The 11,725-nt window shown below is 39.5% G+C and overlaps 2 protein-coding genes across 2 annotated transcripts; both read right to left on the bottom strand.

Annotated features, from left to right (window-relative positions):
- Positions 1-208: 208 nt before the first annotated feature.
- On the bottom strand, positions 209-3,422 carry LOC137297253 (C-type lectin domain family 4 member M-like). The gene is made up of 3 exons (XM_067829266.1): positions 3,122-3,422; positions 1,741-1,911; positions 209-456 (listed from the first exon to the last, which is right to left on the bottom strand). Exons 1-3 carry the CDS (start codon positions 3,420-3,422, stop codon positions 209-211), a joined length of 720 nt encoding a protein of 239 aa, XP_067685367.1.
- A 3,083-nt stretch (positions 3,423-6,505) lies between these two features.
- Positions 6,506-11,250, bottom strand: LOC137297252 (type-2 ice-structuring protein-like). The gene is made up of 3 exons (XM_067829265.1): positions 10,941-11,250; positions 10,435-10,605; positions 6,506-6,750 (listed from the first exon to the last, which is right to left on the bottom strand). Exons 1-3 carry the CDS (start codon positions 11,248-11,250, stop codon positions 6,506-6,508), a joined length of 726 nt encoding a protein of 241 aa, XP_067685366.1.
- Between the last annotated feature and the right edge of the window lie 475 nt (positions 11,251-11,725).

Below are 11,725 nucleotides of genomic sequence, written 5' to 3'. Positions count from 1 at the left end.
ATGTTCTGAAAGTGTTGCCAAAGTGAAGTGATCAGATTTGATTTGTTATTTGACAAAAAGGTAACATCTTGACACAACTGTGATAAAGGAGGTAGTTGCGGAAACGAGAGGAGGACTCGTGCGTCTTTTGCAGTTGCATTAGAACATCCGAAGTCACTTACAGAATGTGTAAGTGGATCCCTGCCCACGAATGCAACCGTCATCTGATTTAGCAAGTGCCAGCGCCCAATGGCTGTGTTTGGCAGAGATAGCGTCCGTCGAGTTTGCAATCGTAGTCGACGAAAAAGGCCCCATGTGCAGCCCTCACGTAGAGGCTGAGACAGTCCTCATTCCCACCGGCGTCATTGGGATCTCCCACTAACCACGGATTTATCGGGGTTCCATCCTTCCATCTCCAGGTACCTTCCTCCTCAATGTCAGTAGAGCCAACCCAGAAAAATCCTTCTGGTGAGGTTCCTGGAATAATGATAGACTCACCAACTGAGAGAAATTTACTGAAAAATCATGTCATATTTATCATGAAATCTTACTATTGTCTGAGTAAGTGAGTTTAATGTCATGCTGCATGGCGGGAAAGACCAGAAAAAGTTGTCAAACACTGAGCCTTTGTGGGGAAGCGACTTACGGACTCGGCTCCCTTACAGACCCTTCTGTTACCTATTGTTTGAATAAAACAAGAATGTCCTTTCTTATTGTCGTATCATGATTTCTTTCCTTTATTCGAAACAAGGAACAAAAGGAAGAGTGATAGATGCGGTGCTAGAGCACCTTTTACCTCAGATCACCCATTTTCAGGCTAGTTTATTAAAGCATTTTATACAGACTGAGCCGCCCCAAAATACAAAAATACAAGGTTTGTCGCATATCTTTCAACAAACATAATACTTGTGTAATTACGTTTATTACGCTGTCTGACCCGTGAAGGTCCCGGGGTAGGATAGGCCTTCAGCAACCCATGCTTGCCACAATAAACTCTACTATGCTTGTCGCAAGAGGCGACTAACGGGATCGGGTGGTCAGGCTCGCTGACCTGATTGGCGCATGTCACGGATTCCCAGTTGCGCTCAAGCTGTTGATCAGTGGATTGATTGTCTGGTCCAGACTCGATTATTTACAGTCCGCCGCCATATAGCTGGGATATTGCTGAGTGCGGCGTAAAACTAAACTCACTAATTATTGCGCTCTCTTGCTACATCCACGGAATACAATAAACTGAGTATCAAAGGTGCAGCTCTACTGTAACACATATCATGTTTATGTTCTGCACTCTTAATCAAATGAGTTTAAAACCTAGTTGCATTCATGAAAATGGTTAAGTGACCCAGGATGTCACAAGTATGAAACCTGGTCTTTGAATTGTCTCTTCATTACGGCCGTGTTGTAACTTACAAGCACTGCCTCAACTAGTGCTGCTCCTGTGTCGACAATGCAATTATGTGTCAGTTATGGTGAAAATGAACCTATAAGTAAATTAATTTTTCAGGTATTCCTCAGTCGGTCTAGTCAAATGTTATTCAGGCAATACCGTTCTAGAATTAGTCACGATCGTGATTGATTTTGAAACCTCTTAATATTAACCGAAGATATGATGGTCTGTGAATTTCAAACAATCTTACAGTCTCTTGATTTTTTAAACTTTGTTATGTTAAGACAGGTGCATGTTTAAACCACTAATATGCTTTTTTCAAATATGCTGCGAATACACTGTTACCAAGGAGGGTTAAATATACCTGCACTTACCATTGCTAAACATGAGCCTGACTATTTCGTCAAATAACGTGATAGGCGTGACCTGAGCCAGCACTGCTCCGTCCCTGAGGCATGCGTTTGAGGCTTGGGTGAAATTGCTGGATACACTGGACATTTTGACACAGGTTCCATCGATGAAACTGTAGTCAGGTGGGCACCTCTCTTGCATGGAATAAACAAGAGAAAGTTGACAAATAATGGCATTTCAGAGAGACAATTTACTCATTTCACACTGCAGATCGTTTACAAAGAGTGAATGAATAAGCTTTAGTTTATGTCGTCACTGCTTCATCTTGACACAACAAACGTATTCGTGTCTGGACTCACTCATTGAATTCTGATACAATCTGGTAACCCATGTCATGTGCCAAACAAGTCAGCGAGTCTAACCACCCGATCCCATTAGTCGCCTGTAAGGACAAGTATGGGTTAGCGAAAGCCAATATTCAAACCCGAATCTTCATGGGTACACCGTTGAAAGAAATGTGATCAGGAGGCAAAGCATTAATATGAGTGTGAGAAGTTTAACGTCGCGTTAGGCAGTATTTCAGCAACACCAGAAATGAATGAGAGAGTGAGCTGACATTTAACGTCACATTGGCAATATCGCAGCCATATCAAAAACACTTTAAACAATATGAAATGAAAACATATTGAAGAATAAAACCTGTCGACGATGGACAGTGAAAATACTAGGGTATCACAGGTATGAATGAAAAAATAGCACGGACAACTAAAACATTTTAATTAAAGCAGACAAAAAACTACAAAACACTGGACACCAGAAATGGTACATGTGGTCAATGGAGTCGGGGACTTCAGCGAGACAACCGAACACATTAACCACAAAGATGTCGGGGCTTTGTAATCTTACCGGTAAATCGGTATATACCGACACAGTATCTCGAGATACGAATATCACAATATGGATTCTGCATTATATTGAGTCACCCAAATTATCTGCCTTTGATTTCCATGGCAACAACATGTCGGATATCCACGTGAATTCTATGGGATTCCAAGAAAAAGATGAAGTTTAGAAATATTTCGTGCTTGGAAAATGCGTGGGTGATGGTGAGGTTGAATAGAACAAAGCCATGTGCAATAGATGTATTTGTATGTCAAATACAGCTGGAAAAGTAGTTTGACCTCACCACAATAGTCAGTGAGTTAATATTTAACGTCACATCGGGAATATTTGCGCCATATCGTGACGAGAACAAGTTTGACGATAATAAAGAATATTAGCATGAACTATTGCCAAATGAAACAAGCACGTGAAATTATCTTACGACAATATGTCGCAGTACGAGAAACAGGGCAGTATCCAGCCGTGTAGACTACACCACCGGTCCTAGGAGTGTGTACTCACCGATCATTGTATATGACTGCATTCCATCACTGAGAGACTCGGCCTCAACTTCTGGACTGACGGTGTCAGACATCATGTGACAAAGTTCAGTCGACTCGCTGAAGGAAACGGTGCGACACTCAGACTCCCCAGCACATGACTCAGCACACTGAATGAGGCTCGGACAGGAGAGTGTTTTGTACGAGGATGTTGTGTTGTGTTTCATCGAAACCCGTTGAAACCTACAGACTTTACAGTTCACCAAATAAACAAACTCTAACTGGGCAAAGAACGTACATGCTACGAGAAGAACCTTCATCATACTACCATATACCCGAGAAAGCGGTACATCTGGCTGCTGAAATCCCCTGGACCGTCTCAGTAGAGCAAACCCATATAATAGCTGTCTATAACAGCACAATGCACTGAATAATGAACATCCGATGTGTGTCAAATGCTCATTACATCAGGGACAGTTTGAGATTTGTTCGTTGGCACAAAATCAATTTACTATCATTGTTTTGGTAATGGAAATTCGAACCTACATTATTACTGTAGACATTTCTGTTGAAGGAGGGTCAGGCAACTCAAACACTGACCGAATTATCAAGTCAAACGTGTGTCAATTAAGAAGACGCACTCTGCAAATAGTTCAGGACTTTTCCATTTTACCATATGTTGTCACTCTCCTTTTCAATGGTGTACTTTCTACTGACTATGTGATTCCTTTTCCAATCATTAGTGCAGATACTTTCTTTATAGGGCCATTATCAGGCCTTTTCAAAAGGCTTCCAACCCTCAGTAACAGGATTTCTTCATAGGGCTCTTAACTCAATTTCAAAAACAGTTTCCAGACAGTGGATTCTGAATCGGGATTATGTTTGCAAATATCACATAATGCAGAAGGAGGAAGAGCTTTATTCGGTATTTATGGCCACATGACCAAGAGTACAATTAAATGGGCATAATATAGCACATGGACAGGTGAACAAGTTTATACGGGTAGACATAGTTTCAGGTAAATTGCAATATTTTTTAGTAGTTTCACGTTCTTTGTTGCAAGCAACTGAGTAAACTTTGATCTGTTTGGGGATATAATATAAAAATCAGGAATGTACATAGAACGTTGTTGTGAGTAAAATGGACATACGAGCAAGAAATGATACTCATCTTGTATTAAATTACAGTTACATTTATCACATTTGATGGAATCAGAGTTTATCCTATTATAGCGATGGTGTTGAATTTTAAGTTTATGACTTATGCATCTGAATTTAAATAAAACACGTAGAAGATCTTTTTCATAACAAAACTCTGATATATATTTTTCAGGTTCAAGTACAGATTTATATGATGAGTGATGATTTAAGAATGACGAAGAAGTAATTTTTGCATACCAATTCTGGAAATCTATATCTTTACATCTCTGTTTAAAAACATTAATAAAACTTGTTACCTCGCCACAATCTTGCGATAACCACACAAAAGAAAATCCAGAATGAAATAAAAGTAAACGTACATGGGATACCCAATTGTGACCACCACTGTCGTCATATCTTTTTAGCAGTTCATAGCATGCCTTTGGGATGCGATAACTTTCCATATTCAGGAGTCTACACCAGTATTTTATACAACGGGTGAAACACTGCACACAAAGGTGGCTTCTACCCGTTTCACCGAGTACAATATTATACATTTTTGCTAACACGAAGGTATCTTTTGAAATAATAGCTGTGCATTTTTTCAATGTTTGCACGATAAGTAAAACCCCATATTTCTGCACCATAAAGTAAAGCTATCGAATATAGTGGATGCCACAGACAAATATATACTTTGATATGTCTTGAATAGAGAAAAAATAGGAAATGAAGCCTAATGCGTTGCTAATGGAGGACCCTTATGAATGGTGTTTCTGTTTGGCATATGAATAATACTTTTCACCTTAAGATTTATGCATGCATTTGCTTTGGATAATGACCAACGCATATTAGTTATCATGACCAAGGCATATTAGTTATCAACGAATTTAGTTACACACCTAGCCCAGGATATAAAATATTACTGATCCCATGATTTTCAATAAGGGTGTCTGAGGATCTGTATCAACACGACATATCATACCTCTTTTCCATAAAATCACAAAGGGCGCCCATGCTTGTTAACAGACGAATGTCCATTGATTGTATTTGACGGCGCACAAGGAAGCCCCCACGCATGGTCAACAATGAACAAGTCACGTTACTGAGGAAAACCATTTCATGTCGAAACCGTATGATTCCTGTATCATGTGCGGTCAATCATAGATGATCGCGAGAGACAGAATGGAATCATTTCCTATAACTGAAGTCTTTTGAGATATTTTAAACGGGACCATACATGACATATCTTGATCTAACAAGAAATCCGTGTTAGAGGTTCCTCGGGTCCATATTTATATGAAATATATGCGCAGGCTCCAAAACAAGAAAATGGCCCATCCTTTATAAACAGCAATCATTCAAACTCACATGACGAGGTGAGTGTCGAAATTGTCACCACAAAGTCATGACGATACCGGGTATGTCCACAGTAAGCGTCTACAGATGTTTGAGGGGGTTGAGAGATGGGGGATGCGTTGCCATTCATCAAGGAGTCATGATCCCAGGTTCCAGTTCCCGGAGTTTGAACTGGTTATCTAGATGGTCCCAAAATTGTTTGCTAGTGTTCATATCCGGTTCATTGAGACCAACAGCCTTCAGGTGTTGGTGACCTACAGCACCTCTTTTACATTGCATTGTCTTCTTTAATTCAAATGTTTTAGTTTTCCATGCTAATATATATATTCACTTCCGGACCGCTTTACAATCCGGACAAATGCGTCGGCTCCACACAAGCCCATAACAGACCGATTCCACTGTGTTAGAAGCATGGTGCAAGGAGTATATTGAATGCTACTAATCCTTTGATGTTTGATTTCCAGCAATATATGTATACAGCTTCCACACTTGGAAATATCATTCTATATTCATATAGACGTAGTAAAATCTGGAATTGGGCAGAAAGATGTAGATCACCTTAACCCGCAGACCTGTTACAGACCTGATGAAAAGATGCAATAAGCAGCAATCCTTAGAGACTGACACGTTTCGTTACTAACCAGGTAAAACAAACACTTTGGTGGAATAAACTCCTTATATTCGAACTACGGTGACATCAAAATACCTTACATTTTGCAAATGCAAATATGAAACTTATACGTTTTGTCATTGTTCCATTGCAGGTGATGAGGTACGGAAAGGTACACCGGAGGATCTGGTGTGGACTCGCGCTTCTTGCACAGTTACTTAAGAAAATGTGATGTCACTATTGTTCAATTTAAAATATGTGTAAGTGGATCCGTATCGATGAATACAACCGTCATCTGATTTAGCAAGTGTTAGTACCAAGTGGCTGTCTTTGGCAGACATAGCGTATGTCGTTTCCGCAAACGTAGTCGACAAAACAAGCCCTATGTATAGACCCTATGTAGAGGCTGAGGCAGTCCTCCCCAGGTAGGTTGTTGGGATCAGATATGCACCATGGATTTATCTGGGTACCATCATTCCATCGCCAGGTACCTTCCTCCTCAATGTCAGTAGAGCCAACCCAGAACAATCCTTCTGGTGAGGTTCCTGAAACAATGTCATATATTTTTTTGCGCTAACTTAGATACCTCGTGCATACAAACATGATTCATCCTCTATAGCGCCTGTAGTACAATAAGAACAGATGAAATCATTTTACATTCTGTAGAAATAGGCTTACGTGCCCCATTTATATAGAAGTTATGAAAACCAATTTTTAAATTACATAGAGCTCTAATCAAAGATTAATAAGAAAAATACAAAATACAAATTCTGGTTCCAGCAAAGACTTACGAGAGACATAATATTCTAAATATCTAGAAGTACTGACGGATATGGACCAATTTTGAATCAAAATATCACGTAGGCGCTGTTGGAAAAGTGACATAAAACAGCCTTCACTGCTAACGTAGAAAACAGTGATAGTGTAATATTAGACTGTCATCTTTTGTTCTCGAAGCCTCAGTGAGGCAACATATTATATATCACCATGTTATTCCATACACTACTACTGTGTACTACCCATGGGATGTACTGATGTTGTGTGAGGCTGGCATTCCTCGTGACTATGTTGAACACTCGGCATTAAATGGAAAGGAAACGAGTCAGTATATGTGTATGTGCGGGGAGTTTGTGTTATCTCTGACATGTGCCATGGGGTAGCCTAGTGGTAAAAGCGTTCGCTCGTCGCGACGAAGACCCGGGTTCGATTCCCCAGATGGTTACAATGTGTGAAGCCCATTTTCTGGTGTCTCTCTCCGTTATATTGCTGGAATATTGCTAAAAAGCGGCGTAATAATAAACTCATTCACTCACTCACTATCTCTGACGTACATGTCAGCGTTCTATCATAACGCAGTGTACGTAATGGTGAACGTGATGTCAAAAATCATGTTTTACCTGACACCACCCATCTTTCGGCTTAGTCATATAAACGTATTATTACAGACAAAGCGTCCAAAAACACAAGAAGACAAGGTTGTCAAATCTGTCGAAACGAAACGCACTGACAAGCATAAAATTTCTGTAATTGCTCTAGTTACACTCTTTGGAATATGTATTTTACGAGCAGATACTAAGGCTTTGGTATCCATTCGTATGTACATGCTTTACCGTATCAACTACCTTGATATACACTATTGTTACTCTAATGAAAGTGGTTGATTGACCTCCAATGTCACAAGTGGGTTTGGAAATGTCTTGCCATTACCGTTGTGCTTGAATTTGTAAGCTTGTCCCACATTTTATCATGCTTAACTGACGAGAGTGACCAGTGTGTCGAGATTACTGATGAAATATTCAAATATTTAAGTTAAATTTCAGCCGGTCTCGTGTTATTGAGGCAAAACAGGTTTAGATTTAGTCATAATCATTATTCATTTGAGGACTTCTTACGAGTAAGAGATGTTTTTATGGATCGTTCGATGTCACACATTCTCGCAGGCAAGAGGAGTGAGAGAGTTAAAGGTCACATGCAACGTAATACACAACTTTGCAGATCCAGGTACCTTTCGGTATGCACTTACCGAAACAAATCATAAAAAATGCCAATTCAACCTATAAAGTTGAAAAAAACGCGATGAAAAAAAAGCCCGCGAAATCGGAGTTCAAACGTTTCACTAAATTCCCCCCAGCGCTGGGGGGAAAACTGGTTTCAACAGCTGTGCTGCGCTGCGTCCACAACGCATGCGCAGTGAATAGGTTCGCACAGTGAATAGGTTCGCTTGGCACAGTATGCATGCCCAGAGTCTGAGGTCGTGAGCGGTAGTCTAATCTTGGTTGTGTACACAAACAAGTAAATAATCTACTCGTTACGTACAAAAAACTTGTTGATTGTGGTAAACAGTCTCTGTCACAGAGAAAGTTCAGTGTCTGGCTTATCCACACCTATATGTCTGCCTGCTTGTCTGCTAAAGACAACATGCAATACACAGCTTCAATCACTGACCACGTACAATTTGAACTTAACACCTATCAGACTATACGACATAAAGAAAATAAATTGATTTATGACTCGTGCACCCGAGTCCCGTGTCTGCCACATTATGTAATTAGGCACGTGTGATACACATGACATGTTTTTATGTCTGTGGGTTACAAACAAACTACATTCATTTTTTCGGATGACTGGATACTGACGGAAACTGGTGCAAACTCTTGTCAGTTTCAAGTCCTGCTTTGTACTTGGACAAATGACAGATTCCAGCCACGCAGTAGTTTACCATCTCTTCTGACATGATTTTTCACTGGATCGAGCGCAAATTCAGAGAACATGTATTTTCCAAACCCAACATCTCTATATACATTCTTCATGGATAACGACTTCTTTTCGTGTATATGATTTTGTTTGACAACAGTATATGAATCCATACTGAAACGACGCATCAAGTACACAAAAAGAAGTTGTTATCCATAAAGAATCTTACTTTCTTGTGACTGGCTATACTTCTAAAATGCCCATCAAACAGATCATCTTTCTGTACACACAAATGAATGAAACAAATGAAACAGCCAATCGGAAGCCGTCGTTACACTTGAGTGCATATCCACCCGCTATGACTGGGTTCGGTCTCCCGAGGGTTTTTTTCGGGGGAAGTAAGCCCAAGTACAAAATATTGCACTTTTGAATCGCGATTGTACGCTTATAATTTTGTTTATTTGTTGTTTCAAAAGCAGTAATGTATATTATATGTCATGAATAAGTGATAAATGTGTTTTAATTATGTTTGATTTTTTGGTTGCATGTGAGCCATATTGTGACGTGAACATTTAGTTTTGTTACATAGTTATATATGGTAAATTATCGACGGACAGTAATACCGACTAGAATAACACAATATCAACAAATAAACCCAGCATGTATCTCTAACGTAAGATTTCAAAGGAGGTACAAAACGACATAAAAATGGGCCGAGGATCGCCAACAACTGAAAGTAGACCAACACTCTAGGGTGAGTGAGTGAGTTAATATTTAACGTCACATCGACAATATTTCCGCCATATCGTGACGAGAACATTAACACTGAAATGGAATATATGTATATCATGATAACCTGTCGACGCAGGACAGTAAAATACCTAGAATATCACAATTAGACTTAAAACTTGCGTGGAAGGTTAAAACTAATATCACTACTTGGACAATGCAACATAAAACCAGGCTATAGATTACCAACAACTGAAGGTAGATCACCTCCCTAGGGACCATGGGGGTTTACAGTGAGTCACATGGACAGTATTTCGGCCATTTTGTGACTAAGTTGTAAATTTGTAAATGAATAAACAAATTTAGAGAATATACTTACCTGTCTGCAAAGGTCAGTAAAACAACTAGATTAATCATAGATATGAATTTAAAACTACATAATTCATCGAAAATATGTTTAGTATGAATACAATTATATAATATGAACACAGGCTGTATATTGCCAACAACTGACGCAGATCAACATACTACCGACCATGGAGACCTAAAGTACATTTGCTTCCTGCATTGAGCCCAGCTGGGTTTATATCCTCCCTTCAGATGTCAGTAATTTAGGGCAATCTAGTCAATTATTAAAATGACATATATTCTGCGGATGTAAAAGTAGCAAGTTTCAATTTACTTTGAACGTTTTGGGAAGTTTCGAGGAACCAGAGTTTGAAACATTGTCTCACCATGAATATGCCTTTCACAAAATTATTATGCTTTATTTTTTAGATAATTATGATAAGTGTACCTGCACTTACCATTATTGAACATGCGCCTGATTATTTCTTCAAATACTGTGATAGGCGTCATCTGAGCCAACACTGCTCCATCACTGAAGCATGCATCAGAGGCTTCGGTGAAATTTCCAGTTTCATTGGACAATTTCAGACAGGTTCCATTGAGGAAAAGGTAGTCTGTTGGGCACCTCGCTTGAATAGAATACAGCACGAAAATAGACACAAAGTGCAATTTCAGGAGGAGATTTCTTCACTTTATTCTCACTTTATTGATATAATCGTTTGCAATGAGTAACTGAATGTGCTATAGCTACATGTCTATATCATCACTTGTGTCAGGACCAGATATATCATTGTTTGATATAGATACCTTCATAATCATTAAACGTTACAGCCAGAAACTAAACAGTGCCAAAGTAGAAACCATCGGGCTTGGAAGACAAACTAGCGTTATTACAAAACGCAACTTTCAGATAGACAAACAACAGATCGTTGAATTAAACATATATGAATGAGTTTGTACTCACTGATCAGTGTATATGATTGCATCCCATCATCACGCAGAGACTCGGCCTCAACTTCTGGACTGACGGTGTCAGACATCATGTGACAAAGTTCAGTCGACTCACTGAAGGAAACGGAACGATACCCAGACTCCCCAGCACATGATTTAGCACACTGAATGAGGCTCGTGGAGGAGAGTGTTTTGTACGAGGATGTGTCGTTGCGTTTAATCGAGTTCTGTTGAAACGTGGAGGCCTTACAGTTCACCAAATAAACCAAATCCCACTGGGTGATGAACAGGCACGCTACCAGAGGAAACTTCGTCAACTCCATCTGTGCCGTATTGCCATATATCCAAGAAAGTTGTAAAACAGTCTGATGAGCGGTCCTTTGATCAAAGGGTAGATAACGTCTTGTGACATGGCTGCAAATAGCAACAGTGTGAACTGATTAATTAGCAACCACCTCTTTGTGTCTAGTGCTTAATAAATACAGGACAGTTTTGAAATTAGTCATACGCATTATCGACAGACCGTCATCATTCTAGTCATAAAAAAATTATATCACAAGTGTGTCCATTATGGAGACACAATTTGCCAGTTGTTTGGGCCTTTTCCATTGAACCATTAGTCTCTCCTTCAATATATTGCCGGTTTCTATATAATCCAGGACTGCTTTAAGGGGTTACTTTAAGACCACTTCAGAAACAGTGAATATTGAATTGCAAATATCAAATAATGTGGTGCTAATGAAGGATGCTTGTGGAGGTTTTTCTGCTTGTTTGATGAATACCATTTGAATATCTTTT

This window comes from Haliotis asinina, chromosome 9 (genome assembly GCF_037392515.1).
Source record: "Haliotis asinina isolate JCU_RB_2024 chromosome 9, JCU_Hal_asi_v2, whole genome shotgun sequence".
NCBI lineage: Eukaryota > Metazoa > Mollusca > Gastropoda > Lepetellida > Haliotidae > Haliotis > Haliotis asinina.
This window is presented reverse-complemented; position numbering and strand designations above follow the sequence as displayed.